Here is a 26,665-nt window from a genome sequence, read left to right as displayed (position 1 = left end):
TTCCCCAATTTCCGGCGTGACAGAATCAGACACCAATTTCTGGCGTGACAGAATCAGACAATGTCATCGAGGACCCTACTGCTATCTCCGGCAGCTTTGGCCACCATTTTGCGGAGATTTGGAGCTCCTCCCACTCCTTCCTTCCTTCATCGGAAACAAGTGGAGGAGGTTTGGGTGATAGCCCTCTCTTCTCAGAATAGTGAGGGAGCTAGATCATGCTCTCAAATCATCCCAATCCTCCGCCCCAGGGCCAGATGCTGTTCACATTCAGATGTTGCAGCACCTTTCTTTTGCGGGCAAGCACTTTTCTGCTTAATATGTACAATCGCATCTGGACAGAGGGCATGTTTCCCAAACGCTGGCATGAAGCCACTGTCGTACCCATATCTAAGCTCAATGTGGACAAACACCTTCCATCTAGCTACTGCCCCATTTCTGTCACCAGCTGTGTTTGCAAGGTGATGGAACATATGATTCGTGCTCAAGTGGCATAGTGGCTCAAGTCTTTCAAATCTCTGCAGTTCTGCAGTTGACCATCTCGTCACTTTGTCCACCCATGTCATGAATGATTTTCTGTGAATATCCCAGACTGTGGCCATGTTGTTCAATTTGGAGAAAGCCTATGACTCCTGCTGGAGGACTGGTATCCTCCATACTCTCTACACGTGGGGCCTCTGTGACTGCCTGCCCCATTTCCTTCAGGAATTAATAAAAGGTTGAGTTTTCAAGGTACGTGTGGGTTCTGCCTTGTCGGACACCTTTATCCCGGAAAGCAGTGTGCCTCAGGCTTCTGTCCTGAGGACAGTGTCGTCCTCTTTGCTGTCGCCATTAACCCTATAATGGCCTGTTTCCCACCAGGCATATCCAGCTCCCGTTTCATTGACGATTTTGCCATCTATTGCAATTCTCCACGGACCTGTCTCATTGAGCGGTGTCTTCAGTGATGTCTTGATTGTCTTTACTCGTGGAGCATCGACAATGGCTTTCGTGTTTCCACTGACAAAACCATTTGTATGAATTTCTGGTGGCACATTTGGTTTCTTCCACCGTCTTTACATCTTTGGCCTGTTGCCCTTCCGTGCCTTTGTCATTTGCACCAGGTATCGGCTTCCAGACCACTGCTCAGTATTTACAGCAGAGCTCTTCACCCAGATCCGGCCACGCTGTATATCCGGTGACACAGGCTTTTCAATTGCGTCATCTACTCAGACACACTCAGTGCCTTGAAAGCCTCTGTGCGCTGCACACCATCCATCCCTTAGTGCAGTGGGCCCAGGAAAGCTGTCACTTGCTCACCTTTGGTGGAGACACTGTTATGTTTAAGTGGGTTCCTGGTCACAACAGTCTGACAGGAAACGAGGTTGCTGCTGCTGCTGCCAAGGCTGCAGTTCTTGTACCTCAGCCTGCTAGTTCTTACGCTCCCTCACTTCATCTCTGTGTTGCCATCTGTCAGGTGGTGGTGTCACATTGGTCCTGCCTTCATGGGAAAAAGCTCCGGGTTATTAAGCCTATCCCAGCAGCTTGGACGACTTCCTCTTGGCCCTCATGCCACGAGGAGATCATTTTAACTATGTTGCGTATTGGGCACTGTCTTTGTAGCCATCACCATTTGTTAAGTGGCACTCCCCCACCACTTTGTGCCAAATTTTTACTGTCCACTATTTCCTGACGAAATGCTCTTTTTTTTACCCGCTTAAGTTCCCGTTTGTGTTTGCCATGAGACTTATCAGCTGTTTTAGCGAACGATGCACTGGCTGTTGACCGCTTTTTACGTTTTATCCTTTGTAGCAAAGGCCACTTAATTTTTAATTCTGGAATTAAAAATTAAGTGGCCTTTGCTCCATTTCTTCATGGCATATTTTATAGACCTTTCTCCGTGTCCCTGTTCTCAGATGTCTTCTCTTCCATCAATTGAGTTTGACGTGTAGTCGTTTTTAACTCCTCTCTTTGTCTTCATGTTCTACAGTTTTGACATGGGTGCATATGACCCTAGTTGTTTTTGCGTCCTAAAAATAAAATAAATAAAAAAAAAGAGAGAGAGAGAGAGAGAGAGAGAGAGAGAGAGAGAGAGAGAGAGAGAGAGAGAGAGAGAGAGGAGGAGAAGAAGAAGAAGAAGAAGAAGAAGAAGAACAGCACAACAGAGCTTATACTTCTATAGACGCTTAGTTCGATTAGAAGACGCTTGTGAGGGACTTCATTATAGATGACTGCATTATCTCCAAAAACCCTGATTTTACTGTTAATACCCATTTGACTACAAGTGTACTGAGTCAAATGCATTTTGGAGATCAGGAAATACAGCATCTATCTAATTGCCGTGATCCAAAGCTTTCAGTATGTTGTGAGAAAAATGTGAGTTGGGTTTCACATGATTGATGTTTTTGAAATCTATGCTGGTTGGAACTGAGGAGGTCATTCTGTTCAAGATACCTCATTATGTTTGAGCTCAGAAAATGTTCTAAGATTCTACAACAAATCTATGTCAAGGATATTAGATGGTAGTTTTGTAGATGAATTCTAGCTTCTTGTAGTCGGGCATGACATGTGCCTTTTTCCAAGAACTGGGCAGGGCTACTCTAGATTATAGTTAGAAAAGAGGCCAACTCAGCTGCAAATTCAGTATAGAATCTGACAGGGATACCATCAGACCCTGGAGCTCTGTTCAGTTTTGATTTCAGCTATTTCTCAACACCACTGATGCTAATACGTATTTATTTCATCATCCTTTTTTTTTCAGTTCCTCTGTCATTCACTGGGAACTAGACACTTAACTTCGGTGCCTTTACATAGAACTGGATTTCCTTTCGGTTCTGTGAAAGACCAGTTTGCAATATCCTGCTACCATAGTCGCTGAAGGCAACACACATTGCTCTCTTGACAGCCAAAGGCATTTCATTCGCCGTCTATCTACAGCCCTACGCTTTATTTTATACCTATTATGCAGTAATCTCTGCTTCTTTAGAAGTTTCTGTGCAGTGACAGTATACTATGGAAGTTCCCTCCACTGTGAACTGTTCCACTGGGTGCATATCTATGTAGTGCATGGACAACTATTGTTTTAAACTTCAGCCATAGTTCCTTTAATGCTCCTGCCCTGTGCTGAAAGTTTCCAGTTCCTCATTGACATATGAGACTATTGATTTTTTTTATCTAGTTGTTTGAATGTATAATGGAAACTCCAGGTAGGAATATCAACAATGTAGGAAAATGTGGATTGCTTCTTACTGTAAAGAAGACACATCAAGTTGCAGACAGGCACAAGTGTCTTTTGGCCACGCCTGTCTGCAACTCGACGTGTCTTCTTTATTGAATGCATAGTTCCTTCTGCTTGTAGTTGTCGTTTTTACTTCAGTAATCATTGTTATCACAACTGCATCATAGTCACTGATACCAGTTTCAGTGTGGACATTCTCAAAGAGGTCATGTCTATTTGTTGCTTATTACATCCAATATATTTCCATCATGAGTGGAGTTCTTAACAATCTGTTCTAGACAGTTAGTGAAGTTTCACAGGATGTCCTACCACACCCACTACTAACAAAACTGTAATTCTCCCAATTTAATTGTTGCATGATTAAAGTCTCCACTTATGATTACAGCATGCTTAGGGAACATACGTACCAGAGACTGAGGTTTTCTCAGTAGTTTTTGGTTAGATCAGGAGATGACTCAGGTTTGCGACAGAAGGATCCAATTATCATTTTAATCCCATACTGAGCCGATACTGAGTCTTGGCCAATCGATCTCACATGAAGTTTCAGTTTCGTTGGTGGGTTTGGGTTTCTTGTGTACTGTAACTATCACACCACCTCAATTTCCCATTTGCCTATCCTTTCAATATACACTTTAAAAAAATCACACTGCTATCAATTTCAGGTTTCAGCCAGCTTTGTACTTCGTATTACATGAGCTTCGCTGCTTGTCAAGAGCATTTCAAACTCTTGCATTTTTTTGCAAATGCTTTGGCAGTTTACTAGGATTTTAATACTCTCACCTGTGTGAGGCATTTTTTTGGATCTTATACTGATACTTCTGGGTTTCCTACAGCTATAGTTATGTGGATTCGGTGGAGAGTCACTTAATCAAAACAGTCCTTGTGTGCACTCCACACACAGTCAGCTATCGATGAGTAGCAACCTCTGATATTTAGTGCACACCTGACCGATTTAGGGGTACCCTACAGTTCTCAACCCTATGGCACAAGTCCATGTTGCAGCCTAGCTTATTGCAGAACTTTTTTGAAGTCTCCGGTTCAATCCTTCCACTCGACTCTGAATAAAAGGGCCACAATCAGTTCTGGGAACAGTCCTGCAAATTGTGGGCTTCGTTGAAACTCAGTGCCCAAGGCTAGTCTTACTAACCTACTCTACCACTTGCTGGAATGACCCATGAATGACCACGGAACCCAAATGACAGGCACCATTTGTTCCAACGTGTGCCATGATCTGCAGTTGGTTGCACCCTGTTCCCTTGAGGTCTGCTGGAGTAGCCTCTTCAGCAGGTTTAATGAGGCTCCCTGCCATAAGCACTGGGTGCACTTGATGACCTTTCCTGTCCCTTGCTGCATAAGGGGTATCTTATGTTACATTTGAACTGCCAATGATTAATAGACCGTACCCTTTTGCGTTTGCCACATCCTGACACTGGACAAAACAGGTTTACCCAAAACAGGTGAAGTGAGTCCTACCAGCCCAGTTGCAGTTTCAGCGAAAGACAGCACCTCAGAGTTGTTGGTTAGGGAGATCGGTACAATGCCTTGAGTCCTCCCTGGTCTCTGTGCACCCTGTACAGGATGTCTAGGTCTACCATTGACGTACCACTTGCAGTCAAGTGGACAAGTAATGGCCTATACATTCTGCAAAGGAGACAGGATCCACGTAAGAGGATAGTACTTAAGATGCTTCTGGTACAGGTATCACAGTTACACGACTCTCGGGAGCTCTTCCAACACGCTGATTCGCAGAAGCTGCCAACCATTTGACAGTAGTCAGAGTGGTTTCCAACTGCTTATGAACGTCACCCAACTCATTCTCTGTTTGGGAACAGCATTCACAGTGGGGCTGCATTTTGGATGGTGCAATGTATCATAATGCAGTGAACAAATAACTTCAAATTAAGCTTACTGATTATCTTTCAATCTGTTTAGCTAAAAAGCTGCTAATTCTCTCTAAGAATTGAAGGAAATGCACATAACGAGATTTCTATTAACACGCACAGAAACCTTTGGTAAAAGGTACTAGTTTCCTAAAACCTTTTGAGGTTAATTGTAGTTGTTGGCAAACTCAAAAACAAAGTTAATTTACAATAAATGCAGATAATATATAGGGCTAATCCTCTTTAAGGGAAAACTGTGCATAACACAACATGTTAGCTAGAAAATCTGCTACAGTAACTAAGTCACGAACACCAATTTGTTGCAAATTGGTTGTAGGTTATGCAAAGAATAATGGTAGTTTCCAAAAATTCTCAAAAACACAAGTTTCTTTGCATTGATACACAATGAAGTTCTAGGGTGATGAGTTCTTTGGCAGAATTGTGGACCACAAACACTGATTTGGTACAAAATAAATCATGTATCCAAAACATTCATAAGTCTAAGCCTACAATTAACAATAACAGCATGAGTTTATCACGGCACTTGTGAATGTTTGAAATTTCACGATACAAATGGGACTGATACAAATAGTGGAAACCATGCAGAAACTACGTGAATAGTAAAATAAGTGAATCTAGAACTTTAAACTGGCACACGGTATTGTACATGTGGTCTCACACAATGGAAAATTCTTAAGTCGGCTTTTATACGTAAATACACATGCATATGGAATGGATTTTTCACGTGGCTGATTCCTGTGCACATTTCTACACTGGCGTGCTGTAGAACACTGCAGCGTGAGTTTATCTCGATCAAAATCGCTAAAATGTGCAACACAGAAGCTTGTCTGCTGCCTGTTGTAGCTAACAGTACAGTAGCCAATGGTAATTATTGAGTCTAATGATTTCTTTTGGCAGAAGTTATGAATGTTATCGAAATAGAGTGTGTCAGAATAACATTTACTGATTTGCTTATTTTGAATTTTGAGGATTGTTACTGATTTTCTTATTTATTTGGGGAATGGAAAAAACTAGATATGCTGACACAGTGACTTGAAATTTAGCCCAAAGCCTAGATTAGGGTGAAATTTGAAATTTTGCTTGTGAGTTCTCAAAGCCACCTAATTGCAACGCAAAATACAATTGCCATAATAGATAGATGTGTAGTGTAGCCCGAGTTATGTGTTCATCATTGCTATAACTTACTTGTTTGTTTTATTTCTGATTTTTCTGAAAAAATGCCATGATGTGTTTGGATTCTAACCCAAGAGAACAAAATAACTTAATGTACAAAACATAGAAAATTATGAACAAGCATTCTGATTCGCCACAGACAACCAACTTAGGATTCTTCGTATTCAGTTCCCATAGTTTCACGATACTGTGAGTGAACTGTATCATCTCCTTTGTAGACTCGTAGTATTTTCATGGCATCAACCAATGAACCAAAGTATTGCATATGGTTGAGCAGATGTGATCATTCCATTTCATATCTCTACAAGTTGTCTGACTCATGTATTCGCATTTGCATTGGTGGCTTTATTCTAATTGTGACTCATTTAAATGTTGCAGTCATAGGATACTGAATTTTTCTGAAGCACACTGTGTAATTTTTCTCAACATTTAAAATGTATCACTTTGAAATCTTATCAAAATCTGAAGAAATATGTGTGGAGCTCTTTTCAAACAGTATTTATTATAGATAACTGAAGCACCTATTTAAAGTTCACATAGTTATTAATATCATCTGCCAGATCTCTAATACATGAAATTAACAGCAAGGTTCCCAACACAGTTCTCAGGGGCACACTTGTAATTACTTGTACATTGTTGATCACTCTTCATTCAAGATAAGATGCTACTTCCTCCTTACACCAAGAAATCCTCAATCCAGATCCAAATTATGATGAATACCCCATATTATCATTAATAAGCAAAATATTCATTAATAAGCATTAGTGTGGCACTGAGACAAACATTCTCATAAACCAAGTAATACTGCATCCGCCTGATTGTGTTAACCCATGGCTTTCAGGATGTCTCTCACAGGGCCTCTGTTGTTCTTTGCCGGCTCTGCATTGGCCGTGGTTGGGCGACCCACGGCTATATCCTGCGCCATGGAGACCCACCTCAGTGTCGGTGCACCGCCCAATTGACAGTGTCCCATATTCTGTTGCGCAGTCCTACTTTGGCTGCCCTGCAATGAAATCTTCATTTACTAGACTTGTTACCATTAATTTTAGCAGACAACACCTCGTTGGCGGATTTAGTTTTACATTTTATATGTTGAGGGTGGGTTTTATCATTCTATGTAAGTTTTAGCGCATATCTTTTGTCCCTCTGTGTCCTCCCCCCTAGCGCTTTTAGGCTGGAGGTTTTAATGTGTTGCAGAGTGGCTGGCTTACCCTTTTTATTCCCGTGATCAGCCAGCCATGGTCTTCTGCTCTCTTGTTTTAGTTCCTTCTACCTGTTTCTTGCGTCTCTGTGGTTTTCTTGTCCTACTTTGTCCATTGTAGTGTTTGTAGCCCTTTGTCGTTCTTGAGGTATGTCCTTTCTCTCAGCTTTGTGTCGTAAGTCTCGTTTGTCTTAGTCTCCCTTTTGTGGAATTGTTTTAATAGGAACAAGGAACCGATGACCTAGAAGTTTGGTCCCTTCCCCCCCACCCCACCCCCCCCACCCCCCCCCCCCCCACCCCCCTCCCCTTTAAACCAACCAACCACACTGGTGGTTTGTGATGGACAATAACTCTGAGACTGTAAATATAAATCTGTGTGGGCTTATGGTAAACTGAATGACCCAGAGAACCATCATTTGTCCATTTAACTAGAAAATCCGATAGTTAATATTCTTATGAAGTTGTGATGGCACAAAAACTCCCATCAGTTTATACTCTCCATGGGGCCACAACAGTTGATTTAATTACTGCTAATTCCAGGGCTGTTTCCTCGGAATCCTCCATATAAAGATAGGACACCAAGTGAGAGAGTGTTTCCCATGGTGATACTAACAGTCTGTTATTAAACATAAAATATGTTGTGGAAAGACCCTGTCAGAATGAGGCTGTGATATCTTCATGAAATTTATTGCAATTGGTGCCAGGGAGTCTACGATTAGGGTCCTTGTGAAAAGACAGACCACGTCAGAGCCAAGCCATTTTAATTTGTTTTGATTAAGTGCACCAAGCCTCTTGATAGTCTGCCAAGTTGCAATAGTCTGCCAAGCAGTGAATGTGGTGTGAACATTTCCTCCACAAATGGTGTTAATAAAGATGCAGGATGTTAAGCTAAATCATATTTAGCTACGCAAATATTGCTTACTGTTGATGTAATAGTAGACTCTGATTTTATGAAAGCTGTACAGTTTGAGTGGAACACAAGAACACAACTATGTGTTCTTAGCCTTTAGATGAAAGCTTGAGGTGGTAGTCATACAGGAACAATGATATACAATTTGAAAATTGAATTACAGCACTACTGGAATGGAGCTGCAACAGCTGTTATCACCATGTAGCTGAGTTCCGTCAACTATCCACAGCACATTCTATGATAGCCACTGCATTGCAGGAAACAAATTTCCCTGAAGATTATCACCTTATCATCAGAAAATACAACACACCACAGGAACTGTTTAAATATAGGCAGAGGTTTTGGAAGAGTCTATACACTACTAGATTCGGATGTATTTAGTTAACAAGCTCCCCTAAATATAAACATAAAAGCAGTTGCATTATGGATACCAATACCTTCCATAGTAACAATTTACAACATTTACCTCTCACCAGACTGAAAGCAATCCAACAAGACACCAAGAGTCTTGAAAATAACCTACCACTACCAATCTTACTATTAGGAGACTATAATGCTCAGGAACACTTGTGGGGCTGCACATAACTCCAACAGAGGCAGATTAATGGAGCAGCTCATTACTGACATCGATTTGCACCTCCTCAACACCAGAGAATCACCTCACCCCCCACGGGGGCTCATCGCTCGTTGGTGAATTCATACTTGGCTACCTTGCCGCAACTCATCTCTTTCTGTGCAGCATGTCTATCCTCCTGCGATTCTTTTGTCTCTCCCGTGGGGAACATGTCTTGGATATTTTCAGGAATGCATTTCTGAAGGTTTGGGAGTCTGGCATTGGAACAGTCCCTCGTCTGTTTTTCCGTACTTTCTTCATTCTACATCTCCTCCCCTTCCTCCCCTTTGGCATTTGGGATCTCTCTTTGTTCCTTCTGCCTTCCTGTGCACTCCTGAAAGCCGACACTTGCATTTGATGCATAACAGGTGACTGGGTAACGCGTGATTTTGTTGCAGCCCTGGGTTGACAGGTATGGTTCTCATGTAACCTCTGGTATAGGCCAGGCCCAGGGAGGCATGATTGCTTGAGCTGATACCTTTCCAGATGCCGACTGGTCCCTCTGTCTGGAATTCACGAGGTGTGACCTGAGGTGTGGACAATCGCCGTAGATGGGTGAACCCCCCAGAGGGCACCCCACTTGGAAGGAGCATGCCATCGGAGACACTGGCAATCGTGGGGGATTTTTCACAATGAGCCAGTCACATTTATCTCAAACCTCCAATCGGTATTATGCCATCAAGCTTCAGGTGCCTGGAATACAGAATGCCTCACTCTGACTTCAGCAAATGAACTACAGGTGATGAAACCCACTACGAATCGGTGAAAGTCCTCCATGGAGGCCTCTTGCAAGGACTCTATTGTCCTTTGCTGGCTCCGCATTGGCCATGACTCATGTTCATCTCCTCTGTCGCAAGGACCCACTCCCTGTCATTGTAGTTCCTGTTTGACAGTGGTCCACACTTTGCTGGACTGTCCCAGCCCAGCTGCCCTGTGGTGGACTCTTAATCTCAATGACTCACTGCCCCTACTGTTTAGAAATGGTGCCTTAATGGTTGACTTAGTTTTACATTTTATTCATGAAGGTCACATTTACCAGTCTGCTGCCTAGATGGGACACCTTACCTCTTTTCTTCCTCTGTCTCCCTTTCTTCTTTTTGTCCTTTATCTTGCCTTCATACCTTTCGTAGACCTTGGGATTTTCTTCCCCTGGGTTTTACATGGTAGGTTACCTCTGTTGTACAGTCATGTAAACCTTACTGTTCTAGGAAAAAGGGACTGATGACCTAGTAGTTTGGTCCCTTTAATCATCCAACGAGCCAGCCAACCAACCGACCAGTCTTCTGTGTATTTAGATTGAACAGTGACCACCTAGTGTGCTTGGACTCTGCAGTTAGACTGCTGACACGTAATTGCAGTGATCAGTGTAAAGGTTGACAGCATCTGGTTCCTTCACATCCTTTACACACTCAGTGGGTGGGGTTTCTGGAGCCACCTGTTGATCTTGATAAAGAGCTTCCTACACTTTCGTATTGGAGGGAGTCTCAGCAAATGCATTATGCGAGTGAATGGAGTATCCAGGGATCAGTCCTGTGTGTCACATTCTTCACCACTACAATAAATGGTGTGGGCACCAAAGTCTCATAATCATTTTATATAGATGATTTCTTCCTCCATTAAAATGCCACATCCTCATGCTGCCAAATGCCAGCAGCAGGGAGCCACCCGGAAAGGGCAAGAATGGTTTAGAAACATGGTTGTTATTTCTCTTTATGTGAAAATTAGAGTTAACAACAATATCAGTAAGGTTCAGCATTTTTTTTGTCACATCAAGGCCTTTGATTGTGACAGTCATGGAAGAACTGCAAGGGAAACTGAATCAATACGGCATTAAAGACCCTTATTTGTGTGGAGTCTTTCCTTACCACAGAAAACAGAGGGTCTGATTAACAACTGATACAAAAGGAATAAGATTAAATTTGGAATGGGAAAAGATTAAATATGGTGTGCCGCAAGGTTTGGTGCATAGTTCACTCACATTTTTTGTCTTCATTAACGATTTTACTGGTAGGACTCTTCAGAAAACTGTAATGTCTAGTAGTGACACAAGAATACTGAAAAAGGACCCAAATGCAGCCACGCTGGACACAGACAGTAGGATAATGGGACAAGCTTCCAACTGGTTCATAGCCAACAAGTTAATCCTTAATCACACAAAAACAAATATTATGTAATCCCAGACAAATCAAAATAGCTTAAAAGTATCAGAAGTAGAGATCAATAGGTGTTGGCCTACAATGGATGAGGCTCCATATGTTCATGTTCTTAGGCATCCAGATGGATGACAAACTAAGGTGGGTTCCAAATGGAGTTATACGCCCAGGTGCAAAAGTCTGTAACAGTTTGGTGTTGGACATCCAGTAGGCAGCTGAAAATCCTCAAATATTAAAAAAAAGTTATCTAAACTCAGGTAAATGCTTTGTTTCAAGTGTTGTATATGTATATGAATCCGGTAATTAGCGTGGTTAATCAGTGTGAGTGGATTAGTGCTAGTCACTAATTTATTGTTAGTCTAACTTATACAGAAGTAACCGGTGGTGGCTGATTGTTCCTGCTAATGTGTAACATGATAGTTCCACATCTGTAAAGGATCTATTTCATGAGAGTATTTCCAGAAAATGTAGGAATGAATGAATGAATGAAAGAATGAGTGAGTGAGTGAGTGAGTGAGTGAATGAGTGTTTAGAAATGTTTTTGATACCTGAATATTTAGTACTTTTTATAGTATTTGATTCATATTGTGTATATACTTACACATGAAAGACTGTGATATGTCCAAAATTACTTTAGGATTGTCTCTTCAGCAGGAGCACATGGAGGCACAGAACAGAGTTGCCACATTGCGCACGAAAGACAAGCATAATCTTTCATTTCATTTAACTTGCTCAAACCAGCAAATTATTCACTTTATAAATATTGAATAAATGTGTTCTGGAAGAGTTACACTATGTTTCGATTGTAGTTTTATCTGTGGTAACAAATTATTAATACGATACAGGGACAGTTTATGAAAGTGATTTTCTCCTGCCATTACAGAATTTTCGACAGGCAGGAACATTTTTCTTATTGAAATCAGGTGAATACATTATATGAATGAAATATTAAGAATGCATCATATTTTCATCTGTGCAAAACCAGAACTTTGTCGGAGATCTCTAATGTGAGATAAGAAGTTAAACATGATGCAAATTATCTGCTCACGCAACTACTAATTGGGCGTCCGTACAGATTCAATTTGAGAAACAAGTTGCTATAGGTTTATAATGAAACTGTTTTAATTTTTCTGATCTGTCAACTTAATTCTAACATAACAAAAAATAAGATTAAGTATGTTTATCACAGTGGGAAAACACATCTTAAATAGGCCAACCATTATTGTTTTGAAAGCAAAAGTGATCCAAATAATAGGGCCTCTGTTGTAGCATTTATATCCTAAACAGTAATATTTATTTTGTGCAATACAGACTGAATTCCTGAGATGAACTTTCCTTGGAATTAGTTGCTTTGAAGGTCTTCTTATTAAAATTTCAAAACTTACGATTATATAGTTTTGTTGTGTAGGTACTTACGGGGGTAAACTTTGCATTCAAAATATTTAGCTGAATCCACCTGTGCTCCATTTCTACAAGGATAATGAAAAAACTTCACAAATACCATTCTTGTCACTATGACAGTTTTGAGGTGTCACTATCATTGTCACTGTCACTTTTGCCATTATATGAAATTATCGTTTCCTCCACTGATTGTCCAAAAGAGCTTCGGGCTACCACACTCTTTCCATGGTGCTCTTTCTTTCAATCTATAGTGGTGGCACTCCTAACAGCTTCTAATGTGAGTGCTTTGACTGCAGAGAGGATAAATTTATTATCTGGCAACATTAACCTTTAATTTGTTCCCATGTTAACTCAATTGGTTTGAAACGGCAGTGATAATGTGGTAGCCTAACAGCTGTATGCCAATGTTTTTTTTGCCAGTTTTTTCGATTTTGTTGAGTAGGAACTGTGGCTTAGAGAGAGATTTTTTCCATAAGCTCCATCATCTGAAGGTCATCATTTATGTTGACATTATGATGCTGAAGCCAGTCAGTCATTTCCTCCTTTCATTTGCATAGTAAGTGCCTTGTCAGCAACAATTAAATGGTAAGGAGCATTATCCAGAACAATTGTTGCTGGTTTTTCAATATTTGGTATTAGTGAATCTGCTTTTCTTTGTGATAATCTACTGTGTTCTTTGATTTAAAAAGCAAGAGAATGTTTGGGAGAAAACATTGCAAACTGCCTGCATGAAGAAGAATAGTGTGGCCCCCTGACCCGAAGCTATTGCCACTATTCCTTTAGCTGTGTCATCTGCCCAGCCCTGACAATGTGACCAGAATTGACCCACATTTTGTCAAACCACACCACTTCGTCGATATTTGTGCTACAGATGTCCCTTAAGAATCGGCATCGCCACACCATCATATACTCCCTGTCCATCAATAATTTATGGCCACAAAAAAGTCCATAGTGAAAGCCTAGGTTGTATGCATCTGTGGATAAGTGTGAACGAATGGCTTGAGAAGGTTCTGATACTTTAGGTGTGACCAGTAACTTTACTGAGTGTTGGATGTTCCTTCCTGCGATAATCGTAAACATGGTGACTCACATCCTGTGCAAACAAATTGATATTGGTAATCGACTTATCCATATTACGTTTTTTCGAGGGGTGTTAACTTTCAATGGTTCCTCAGCTTCCTTTTCTTTGTCAGACACTTCCTTCCTACGTTCAAAACAATGTTTTTGTTAATATTCAGAGCTGCAGCAGTTTTTTCGATTACTTTGTTAACGGAGAGCAGCGGGCCACTATTAAGTTTCTCATTCTCAAAGTAGGTACGTAAGGTGCAAACCATTTCCCTCAACTGCTCTCCCCTGATCAAGAGAATGACATCACTTTTCCACTTACAACTTTCGTTGAACTTTCTGCTGACATCATTGAGTACCACACAACAAATATTAGTGACAACAATAATGGTAAAAACAAATAACAATAATGACAAATCAAAGAACAGCCCATACAACCATAAAAACAAACACAAAGAAAGTCGTAGGAGACAATGATCACATAGGACAGCAAACTGACTGCAACTAAAGCACACTACAAGTGAGGAGTTGGTGTTGTGTGCCATGAAGTTTTGACAACTTCATGGGTTTGCTGCAGCTGCAAGTAGGGTGGTATTGGCAGAAAGTCGCCGAGGCCTGCCGCGTGGGCTTCCCCAACTACCACTTCTGTCCTTGCTGTCAATCCTAAAGTAATTTTGGACAGACTATAGGACTGCAACTGAACTGAAGATCAATTGTGATTAGAAAATGCTAGAAAACCATACTGAAGTACTGTGTTAAACATCTCAATGTTAGTCACAGGTTTGGTGTCATGGTAACGTCTCAGTGCAAATTTTCTTCATTTGCGTTAGTAAATCTGAATCTCCAGTTGACTGATGTATTGACTGTTACAGAGTACCATGGGAACTTATGTTAATGGGTTGAAAATGACAAAAGGTTCAACAGTAATACTGAAAGCTGGTGATGACATTCAGTTTGGGTCCAACAGTAAATGGAAGTACACATTTTCATTCCTGTATAATCATCAGAACAGCGAGGTTCTTGACGTGAAAAGGGCAAAATTGGATTCGGATGAGTAAGTAGATGCATCAGTATTTTGATTTCAAATTGTGAAAAATTTACATAACTGTACTATTAATACCCACCAAATGCATTGATGATTATTGTAGTAGATTTACAGCCAGTTGTTTATACTGAATGTGGAAAACCTTCTTGGACATCTTGAATCAGTTAGTGCCATGAGGGTGCTTGTTACAAGAGCAGCAGTTGGAAACCTAGAATGTCGTGTGGATGTTACTTTAAGATTAGAAGTGTGACTAACTGGATAACTGTCAGTCTGCCAATCTAAAGCACTGAGCTTCGATCATCAGTGGGTCCTAGATTTTTTTTTTTTTTTTTTTTTTCACTTACCGATTTTTTCACCCTGAAAATAATTTGTTAATGTGAAAAATACTTAATCATACTGTGTTTCAAGAGTCCACCATAAACCATACGTCCTGTAACTGGCTGGGTAAGTCAGTTCATAAGACAGAGAAAGGAAAAGGGTGTACCACATCCAGTAAGGTTGTGTCTAGTAAAGCAAAGCAGTGCTCTAACCAATCTCCCTTTATGATGGGAGATCCTAGTAGTTATGGAGTAACTAATTCATGTGTACTATTGCTGCAGCCCTCACAGTTAGTCCCGCATCAGCAAGTTACAAGGTGACCTAAGCACACTGACCTCTTAGTGGCCCAAATGGTACTTGACAGGATCAGACAGACTAGTGGAAAGTGACTTTTCAAGGATGTGATCTAGATTAAGTGGAGAAAATATGCAAAGTTTTAAGGACATAGAAACGAACGTCAGTGATGTGTAAAATTTTAATATCAAGCAAATTATGTCCTGCTCAGTGCAACTCGGTGGCACCCCAGCTCCTGGTCTCTAATCTCCCTTCCACCCCTTATTTTCTCCTATCTGTTGCTGTCTTACTGCCCAGTATTTTCAGCCATACCTCCCAACTTCTTTTATATCCATTTGACCCCACCATTAAGTGAGGGCAGGGGAGGGGGGGGGGGGGGGGAGGAGGGTTCCTAGGGCCATCTAAGAACTGAACCCCAAGGCTTTGCAATGGTAACCTAGCCCTTACCAACTGTAGCATCATATTTTATGTATCAATAAACACATTTCTGTGATTCAATATGGAAAGTATGTATTTTACTGCTCTAGTACAAATAGTATTGTTACCTATTATTTAGGAATAAACACACGACTCACCGAAAGGCAGAAGCGCTGCGTCATCGACAGATACACAAAAAAAGGTACAGAACTTTGATTTGCTAGCTTTCAAAATGAAATTCGTTTCTGAACCTGTAGGAGAAACAAACACACACACACACACACACACACACACACACACACACACACAAGTATTCCTACAGTGTGCTCATTTGACTGCCAGAAAAGGCCAACAGTGAGGGTACTTAGGTGAGGTTACGTGGGGATGCAGGTGAGGTGGGGTGAGGGATGGAGAGAGGGGTGAGGGCAGGGAGGGTTAGGGGGGGGGGGGCATCTAGCAGCTCTTGGGAAAGTGAGGGGCCATCCGTGGGCTAGATAGGGTTGCAGGTAAAGGGGGCAGGTGGCAGATGGCTGAGCACGAAATTTCACAGATTAGGGCGTGACATGGCAGCACACAACTATCTGACACAGAACAGGGAGGTTACACAAGTGAAGAATGTGCTGTAAGGATAGCTCCCATCTGTGCAGCTAAGAAAAGCTGTTGGTGTTGGGGAGGATCCAGATGGCATGGTTGTGAAACAGCATTGAAATCTCGCATGTTGTGCTCTGCTGCATTTTGTGCCAGTGGGTGCCCCACCTTCTTGTTGGCAATAGTTTGACAGTGGCCATTCATTCTCGTTGACAGTTGGGTGGTTGTCATACGAATGTAAAATACTGTGCAACAGTTGCAGCGGAACTGGTATATGGCATGGCTGCATTCACAGGTGGCCTGGCCTGGCCTGACTTGGTCATCCTCCTATGAGACAAAGGTTCCACCACTGTTGTGATGAATCGGAGTGACTACCTGGTGGATGGTCTCTGCCAGCAGTCCAAGACATCCACCTACAAGCTCTGCCAAAGTGACCCAATCCCAGAAGTCCAAAATAACCTCCACTTCCTGCTGAAATCCTTAGGCCCTTTCCAGAACCGCTCCCTTGAATCCATCTCCCTGCTCTCCGCAACAGCCCACACACCCACCTTCTAAATGTTCCCCAAAATCTACAAACTTAACAATCCTGGGCGCCCCATTGTAGCTGGTTACAGTGCCCCTACTGAAAGAATCTTGGCCCTCGTTGACCAACATCTGCACTCAGTTTTTCCGTAACCTAGCCTCCCACATTAAAGATGCCAACCGCTTCATGCACTGACTCTCCACCATCCCCACGCTCTTTCCTTCCGGGTCCCTACTTGTCACTATAGATGCAACCTCTGTATATACCAACATCTCTCGTGCTTATGGCCTTGCCACAATTGAACACTAGCTCTCCTATTGCCCTGCAGATTCCAAACCGAGCACTTCATTCCTAGTACATCCAGCCAACTACATCCTAACCCATAACTACTTCACCTTTGAAGGGAAGGTATACAAACAAATTTATGGCACAGTCATGGGAACCCACATGGCACCCTCCTATGCCAATCTGTTCATGGACCAGCTAGCTTTCCAAAATGGTAAATCCCTGGTCTGGTTCAAGTTTATTTATGACATTTTTATAATCTGGATCCATGGCCAGGACACCTTATCCTCATTCCTCTACATCTCAATACCTTCTCTGCCATCCACCTCACTTGGTCCTCCCATCGTTCCACCTTCCTAGATGTCAATCACTTCCTGTCAGATGGCTCCATCCACACCTCAGTCCACATTTAACCCACCAATCTCCAACAGTACCCGCACTTTTACAGCTGCCAACCCTTCCACACCAAAAAATCCCATACAGCCTGGCCATCCATGACAGTCACATCAGCAGCAATGAGAACTCCCTCGCCCAGTATGCTGAAGGCCGCACAAAGGCCTTTGCAGACAAGCAGTATCCCCCAGAACTAATACACAAACAGATCTCCCATGCCATATCCCGACACACACCTGATCCTCACATCCATCCCAAGACCAATCACAAATAAGTGCCCCCCTTGTCAACCAATACCATCCAGGACTGGAACAACTGAACCACATCCTTTGTCAGGGCTTTGATTATCTATCATGATGCCCTGAAATGAGGGACATGCTACCCAAGATGATACTTTCATCCCCTCACAGAGTGGTGTTCCACCACCCACCCGACAACATTCTAGCCCATCTCTGTGCCACTTTCACCCCCCAATGTCCTGCCACAGGAATCATACCCGTGTCAAAGATCCAGATGCAAGATCTGCCCTATCCACCCACCAAGCACCTCCTACTCCAGTCCTGTCACAGGCTTATCTTAGCCCCTCAGAGGCCATGTTATATACCAGCTCTGCTGCAACCACTGAACAGCATTTTACATTGGTATGACAACCAACTAACTGTCAACCAGAATAAATGGCCATCGTCAAACTGTTGCCAAAAACAAGGTGTACCACCCACTGGCACAACATGCAGCAGAGCACTACATGCGAGATTTCAGTGGCTGCTTCACATCCCATGCCATCTGGATCCTCCCCACAACCACCAGCTTTTCTGATCTGTGCGTATGGGAGCTATTCTTCACACCATCCCATTCGCATTACTCGCACCCAATATGTTTCAGCTAGTCTTGTGCTGCCATCTCACACCCTAATCTGTGAAATCGTGTGCTCAGCTGTCTGCCCCCTTTAGGTACACCCCTAGCTAGACCACAGACAGCTTCCCTCTCTCCCATGAGCTGCTAGACGCCTCCTCTCCCTCCCGGCCTCCCGCTTCTCTCCCTCCCGGCCTCCTGCTTCTCTCAATTCCTCACTTCATCCCAGCCTGTACCCCCAGCTCACCTCAGTACACCCACTTGGGCCAGGATCTAGCTTGCAGTCAAATGAGCACAATATAGGGAGAAAGGTGTGTATGTGTGTGTGTGTGTGTGTGTGTGTGTGTGTGTGTGTGTGTGTGTGTGTGTGTGAGAGAGAGAGAGAGAGAGAGAGAGAGAGAGAGAGAGAGAGATATTCTCCTACAGCTTGAGAAAGGAGTTTCATTCTGAAAGCTAGGTAAGCGAAGCTCTGTACCTTTTGTTTGTGTATCTGTCAATGGCACAGCACTTCTGCCTCTCTCAATTCATAAATAATTTGCTATTTTCAACCAGAGCTTTCTGTACATTAATATTATTATTACCTTTTAGAGATGTCAAAATTTGTGTAGTTTTCTTGACTTCATTCAGAGATTTTCTAAATTATTTTTGGATCCTAGTTGCACTGATGATAATATTTTCCTGCACAGTAATTTAACAAATAACCCAATTCTGTCTATTGAATCACTGCATGGAAAAATTGATGTCTTTGCCATAAGTGACATACAAAAATGTATTGTTTGTGTTGAGACTATGTAGACTTTGTCTAGAAATTCTAATACATTTGAAATTATATTTTTACCAACAGGTCCATCACAGAAAACACTCCAACCTCTATCCCAAATGGTGATGAAGATACTGAAAAAATAATTGCTGGAAAAGTGGAATTTGAACAGGAAAGGGATAAAACCTCGGCTGAATTCCTAGATAAACAGAATAGTTTGATTGATAACGAGCTTGAAGTCAAGAAACAAACAGATAGTGAACAGGAAGTGAAAAACAACAGAAATGAATTTGAACAACAGTAAATAGCAGTTTCGCTTTTTTTCTTTTTTTATTTTCTTAAATTAATCCTACTCTCAGTTTATTATGGGATGGACAAAAAAATTTCCATGACATTGCATACAAAATATTGATCAAGACATTGTATGAAAAAGCACATTTTCAATTTTTACACATAATTAGAAATGTTCCATGCGCTCTCCTCGTGTTACACGACATGACGACACAGTGTGGTAGTCATGCTCAGCCCACACATGTTCGAGCATGTCCCTGTCAGTGTTAGTGCAGCAGTGATGTGATCCTGGAGTTCAGTCAGTGTGGTCGGAAAAGGTTGTACATATGCATTGTCTTTCACATATTGCCAAAGAAAAATAAGCACAAACTGTAAGGTCAGGAGATCTCGGGAGCCACCTAAAGAGCACCAAATCATCCTGAGCACATCGCCCAACCTATGTGTTTGGAAGTTCCTCATTCAGATAGCAACACACTTCTCTATGCTAATGAGACGGAGCTCCATCTTGTTGGAATATGAAGGGTGGGTTATCAGCTGACAATCTCGGAAACAACCAGTCTTCTGTAGGTATGTCATACCCATCACAGTTTTCCCAAGAAAAAAGTAGGGCCTGTAATTGTTGCTCCATTACCCAGCACAGAAGACATTCACCTTTGGAGAATATCTTTCAATCTCCACCGAACACTGGGATTTTCCGTGCCCCATATGCGGATGTTGTGAATGATTCACTTTACCGTTTAGGTGGAATATCACCTCATCACTGAATACGAGTCAGCAGGGAAACTCGTCATTTTCATTGCTTCCTGGAAATGTTCACAAAATTCATGTCTGATAGTGCAGTTGTTTGGTTGTAAACATTGCAACAGCTGTATGTAATACGGTTTCTGAGGTAGCCTCTTCAGCAGAACCTGCCACACATTTGGCTGAGGAATGCCCAGTTCGTGACGTGCATAATATGTGATTTCTGTGGGCTACAAAGGAACACATCTCGGACACACACCGCTGTTTCCTCCATGACAGGTGGTCGCCTGGAGCTTTTTCATTTGTAGAGGCAGCCTGTGCCCTTTGAGCTGTCGATACCATCGCAGAATGCTTTGGTGGGTTGGTGGCTGTATGTTGTACTGTCTTCCGAACACACACTGCACGATAGTGACAGTTTCTGTCTTCTCATATTGCAACACACAAAATGCTTTTTGTTCACTAGCCACCATTTTGCAAACTGTTATCACCTTGCCACCTGGCTAGTCAAAATGGAGCCTGCAGTGACAAAAACAAAATTTTAAAGTACGCTCTTTTGATTGGTTATTAGTAAAAATGGGTAGACACTGTATATATGTAATGTTCTAAGACATCAAAGCCCAGTGAATCATTTGTAATCACCTGTCTATTGGGTTGGTGCACAAGTCTGTGCCATTTTTCATTTGGTTGGCTGCACTGCATTGTGGCTCATTATTAAATTGTTTTTCTTCTATTTTGAGTTTGATGTGAACAGGAGCGTGTATGTAGATAACTTGTTGTTGTGGCTATTTTCAGGGCTAATTGGTGTGGAGTATCAAGTAGAGAAAACTAACTCTACCATCAAATTTTCCCTTTTTAGTTTAATCAGGGTTCTAGATCTGCATAAGCCATAAGAAGAATTTGTGATGTGTACGCGAGGGAAGTATTAATGGTTTACTTATTTCTGAGAAGAAAAAATTCGAGTTGTGTAATGAATCAGTTTTTGATGAAAAGCACTCTTAATAAGTTCTTCCTTTTAAAGTGCTTTCTCCTGATGATGGGCTGTGGTCCTTGTAGCCAGCTCTGAATGTGATGCTGCAGCATGGAAGGCATCGTAATCAGTGGGTATTGCCACACATCGTGGACTATGGTCACTCAATCATTGTGCTCCATTTGCGTTCATTGGGTAAGGTGCAAAAATTGGTTACTTGAGTACCACATGTATTTTAAGTTAACATTCAGCTTGTTATAGGACAAGCCATTTCTTGGGAATTCTGTTAAATAAATATGCTCGTATGTGAACCTAATGAGGAGGAGAGAATGGTCAACCCATTTGGGGGGGGGGGGGGGGACGACGACTCTCTTTGCAAAGACTGGTTTACACCGTCAAAAAATCATGTTATGCGTTGGTGGAATCAAACTGGCATTCTCCATCATGAATTGCTACAAGAAATGAAACGATAAAATCTGTAGAATGTACTGAATAGCTAAGATCACTTGCTTTTGCTATTGAATCCAAAACACATGGTAAACCTGTGTTACAACTCCACAGTAACGCAAGTCGGCTTATGGCCATTATCATTACAGATGTGACTGCTGAACTTGGTTAGGAACCGCTTCCTGACCATCCATATTCATGAGATTTGGCTCTTCTGATTATTTTCTTTTCTGGCCTCTCTCGAACATTCAGGGACAAGTGTTTCAAGAGAAGCTTCTCTTAGTATCTGGTTAACAAATTTCTTCAACTCGAAACCACATCAGTTCTGAAGGAGTAGCGTATAACACGTACCTGAAAACTAGTCGGCTGTCATTGACGAAAGATTGGATTAAGTCACTGAGTAGTGTGTCAGTGATGTTATTGTGTATTGTGTTGTAATGTAGTTTAGTGTAGTGTATTTTACGCTAATAAAATAAAATCGTGGCAGTGTGAAAATGACATGAACTTACACAATGATGCGTCATAAAATGTTCAGTTCATTTGTTGTCACAGAATTGATGTATTTCATATCTGAAATTATACAAATTGTGAGAAGTTAGAAAATTGAAGGTATTAGCTTACTGTCACTCTTCCCCTTGCTGCAAGGAAAGTTATTTGTAGTTCATGTTACCCGCACGTCAGTGAAAATGGCCTTTAATTTTGATTATATGCTGTAAGCCAGTCCTCTTTGGCTCCCTGAAATTAATATGCATTGGTTTTGTCGACTCTGACAGCTTATGAGGGCGAACTTCCAGGCAAGGCACATGTGCCGGATCATAAAAGTTCCTGACTGTGAGCCTACTCTCAAGTGTCCTCTCTCACTATATCTACTACAACTCTGTTCAGAATTCTCACCAAAATACTAGCATTAAAATGATAGGTTAAATTGTGTTAACACTGTTTTAATAAACACTGGTTTTATTATACCTTAGTCACAAGTAATATGCCCTATGTATCTATTCACTCTTTCCACAGCCGCAGTCATTCACAAAACATTTCCTGGTTTGAGTTTGCCATTGCCATTTGGTATTTTATGGTAACTGTTGAATTAAATATCCTTTCCAGAGTAATGAAATACCATCAGTTTTGCAAATTAGGAAATTTTTCCAAGATACTAGAAAACCTTCACACATGTGGGCCACTCCACATGGCAAACCAATCTGGACCGACTGGCACTCCTGCCTGAAGAGCTACAGATACCAAGACCACCCCTGTCCATACAATGGGACTTCCCTGAGAAAGATGCTATCTTACTGGAGCAAAGATGTGTAAGGTTAAATTTGCTCTGTCACGGACAGGATTAATATCTGTATACTTAAATATCGTAAATTAAACAGTGGAAAATACAGGATGGAATGTAACAGTATTATGAAAAGGAAAGTTGCTACTCACCCTATAGCAACGGTGTCGAGTCGCAGATAGGCTCAACAAAAAGACGGTCACAAATAAAACTTTCGACCATGTAGGCCTTCGTCAACAATAGATGTAGACACACACACACACACACACACACACACACACACACACACACAAAACTGCAGTCTCAGGCAACTGAAACCACACTGTGGGCACCAGCACCAGTGCATGATGGGAGTGGCAACTGGTGGGGAGGGGGGGGGGATAGATAGTATGTTGAGGGTGGTGGACAGTGAAGTGCTGCAGGTTAGATGAAGGGCGGGGGGGGGGGGGGGGAGGAAGTAGTGGAAAAGGAGAAAGTAAAAAGACTGAGTGTGATGGTGGAATGACGGCTGCGTAGTGTTGGAATGGGAACAGGGAAGGGGCTGCATGGATGATGATAGTGATTAACGAAGGTTGAAGCCAGGAGAGTTACGGGAACATAGGATGTATTGTGGTGACAGTTCCCACATGCGCAGTTCAGAGAAGCTAGTGTTGATGGGAAGCATCCGTATGGCACAGGCTGTAAGCAGTCATTGAAATGAAGGATGTCATGTTTGACAGTGCATTCAGCAGCAGTGTGATCCACTTGTTTCTTGGTCACAGTTTGTTGGTGGCCATTCATGTGGACAGACAGCTTGTTGGTTATCATGCCCACATACAATGCAGCACAGTGGTTGCAGCTTAGCTTGTGGATCACAGGACTGGTTTCACAGGTAACCCTGCCTTTGATGGAATAGGTGATGTTCGTAATCGGACTGGAGTAGGTGGTGGTGGGAGGATGTATGGGACAGGTCTTGCATCTAGGTCTATTACAGGGGTATGAGCCATGAGGTAAGGGGTTTGGGAGCAGGGGTTGTGTATGGATGGATGAGTGTATTGTGTAGGTTCGGTGGGCGGCAGAATACCACTGTGGGAGGGGTGGGAAGGACAGTGGGCAGGACATACCTCATTTCAGGGCCCACAAAGGTTCGTCAGAAACCTGGCGGAGAACGTAATTTAATTGCTCCAATCCTGGGTGGTACTGAGTTATGTGGGGACTGCTCCCCTGTGGCCAGATGGTGGGACTTCGGGAGGTGATGGGAGACTGGAATGATAAGGCACAGGAGAAGTGTTTTTGTACAAAAGGTTGGGAGGATAATTACCGCCTGTGAAGACGTCAGGGAGACTTTCAGTATATTTTGATAAGAAGAAACAAGTGGACCACCCTGTTGCTGAACAAACTGCCAAACATGACATCCTTCATTTCAGTGACTGCTTCACAGCCTGTGCCATATGGATCCTTCCCCCCAACACCGGCTCTTCTGAATTGCGCAAGTGGGAACTTTCCTTGCAGTACATCTAAGGTTCCCGTAACCCTCCTGGCCTCAACATTTGTTAGTCACTGTCCTCACACACGCAGCCCCATCCCCGTTCCCATTCCAGCACTATGCAGCCGTATACTTGTAGCAACTTTATGGCTATTTTAGGACAATATCTCCACAATTTTGCATTGATATCGTACAGTTAGTTGTGATAAATCTTGCTCAAATTGACATTCCCTATACTGCTCTGAAAATGTTGTTTTCAACTTTTATTTGGGGTTGATGGAGTAGTAAGTATTCCTTGTCAGAAGATTCATTTTGTTGTTGCTGAAGGAAGTAACTGTATCAATGGAAGATGAATGATCTGTCAGTACCAACAGCTTCCTCGGTACAGCCAACCTAGTTGACCTTAGCTAGCAAACAACACTGTGTTAATAATGTGTATTTGAAAGATGTTGAAATTAGTAGTTTAACTTCATCAATCACCAGACTTAATGATACCAATGTATCTACATGTGTCACCAGATGAAATATTTGATAGCAAAGTGGATAAATTTGTGTGTTTGTATTTTGATAAATTGTTTTTCTAACTGGTGTAGGATATTAAAGGAACAGGGAGATCTAAAGCAGCTACTGGCTCAGGCACAAAAATTAACAGAGAAACTTAAAAGTGAGCGGGCAAACATCCAAGCAGCTCTTCTTGAACGTGACCAACAGCTTCAGAATTTGAAGAAAATTTCAAACCAGGTAATTAATATCTTCATATAATTTTATATTTCTCTGGAATGTATGATCTAGCATCATTTAGATTGTTTCAATAATATTCCTGTAGTGTTAGGGACTGCTTAAAGGTTCATGAAAACTTTAATCTTTATTTTATGTGTAAGTACTTCAAAATAGTATGCGTCATTATTCCTAGTAATGGCAGCCTTCTCCTCAGTGCATAAAATGGATTGGATAGATCTTGGAGACATCCCTCTGTCTTCAAATTTATAATGCAGACTACATGAAATTCCTCAAAAAGAAAATGTGTATTTTCTGCTATGGAAAGCTGTTGAGGAACTGATGTAATAGAACATGAAATAGAAGGAAGGACACATTATATTCAAAGCAGTTTATGAACTGTGTATTTTGGCGATCCATAAGAATTCTGAATATTTTGGAAATTAAATTTGAACAAGATATTATTGAAGATGGGGGGGAATCGTTAGGGAAACAAAACAAACTTAACAAAATTCCTACCACTAAATGGCACTGCAAGCAGCAGATTATGTGAAATAAGACTCAGGTTATGCTGCTGTTCCTCAGTTTGTGTCTGAGGCTCTAGGCATGACTGTCTCAATGCTCTGCTGGTAAAGCTCTTTCACAAGAACAGTGACTGTGCACCAATAGTTCTGCAGAAGTTTGTCATTCCGGGGTATGAAAATAGCCCTCATCAGATTTCTGCCAAGGGTCTGGACAAAATAATTATGAAATTAAAAAAGACGTGTTCTTCTGAAGTTCAATGTAGTGGGAGAAAAACATTGATCTGATGTTGATGGAAGATGTGGCCACAACATTGCAGGAGCTGTTGAGCAGTATGTGCAAACATGCAGTGCATGGGGCATGCCCTAAATTTGGACATGCCTTTGGATATGGCACATAGCAGTCTATGAAACGTCCTGTGTTGCTATCCATAAAAAATTTCTCATATTCGAGTTGCTTCATACTGACATGCCAATGAGACAGTGCAAAAGTTCTCTCCTTCTTGATGCAGTCTGCTTACTAGTTTCGGTTGGACTCCGCCTTCCGCCAGACTTCTCCTGTGAAATGATTACTATTACTTAGTAACAGGTGCTGGTGGTTTCACAAACTAGGGTTTATTATTCCGAGTACAAATTAGTTTAACTTCCAGTCGACAAGAAATGTCTTACAGCCAATAACGAGAACAGACATTCGTTATACTTCATAGTCAATATCAGTCCTGTGTCATCTATAGGTCTCATTAGTTACCAAGTCCCACAATCACAGAACTTCACCACGGACGGAGCTCCATGGCATGCTGCACTGCTCTGCAGACTCTGAGCCCCGCCTGCTCTGTCATGAGCTGCCATCTGGCACCTCCAGAATATCTCCGACATAAATTACCACACCAATCCAAACAGAACCTAATATAATTTTTCCTGTTCTTTAATTACTTAAACCTAGTCTTTCACAATTCGGTTCTCGGTCTTATATTTTCTGTAAACACAAACACACACAATCTTGCAGTCTTAAATCAGCAGTAAGGGTGCATATCACCAACTCCCATTGACTACCATGTTCATTTACAATCTTACAACAAACATTTGCTCTAGAATTTCTTGCTTGCATGGAAGTGAACGATGAAGGGCCAT

At 41.9% G+C, this 26,665-nt stretch overlaps 1 protein-coding gene across 3 annotated transcripts in view; it reads left to right on the top strand.

Annotated features, from left to right (window-relative positions):
* LOC126416275 (E3 ubiquitin-protein ligase rnf8-like) overlaps positions 1 to 26,665 on the top strand; it is a 137,267-nt gene that overhangs the window by 12,274 nt on the left and 98,328 nt on the right. For 2 of the 3 annotated variants that reach the window (XM_050083912.1, XM_050083914.1), the window contains exons 3-5: positions 14,504 to 14,685; positions 19,191 to 19,408; positions 24,886 to 25,037. In XM_050083912.1, coding sequence (XP_049939869.1) covers positions 14,504 to 14,685; positions 19,191 to 19,408; positions 24,886 to 25,037 — 552 coding nt within the window. The remainder of the gene's footprint in view (positions 1 to 14,503; positions 14,686 to 19,190; positions 19,409 to 24,885; positions 25,038 to 26,665) is intronic. The other variant, XM_050083913.1, reaches the window with a different exon arrangement.

The sequence above is a fragment of the Schistocerca serialis genome, chromosome 8, assembly GCF_023864345.2.
Source record: "Schistocerca serialis cubense isolate TAMUIC-IGC-003099 chromosome 8, iqSchSeri2.2, whole genome shotgun sequence".
NCBI classification, from domain to species: Eukaryota; Metazoa; Arthropoda; class Insecta; order Orthoptera; family Acrididae; genus Schistocerca; species Schistocerca serialis.
The sequence above is the reverse complement of the archived record's forward strand: the minus strand, read 5'-3'. Positions and strand labels throughout refer to the sequence as shown.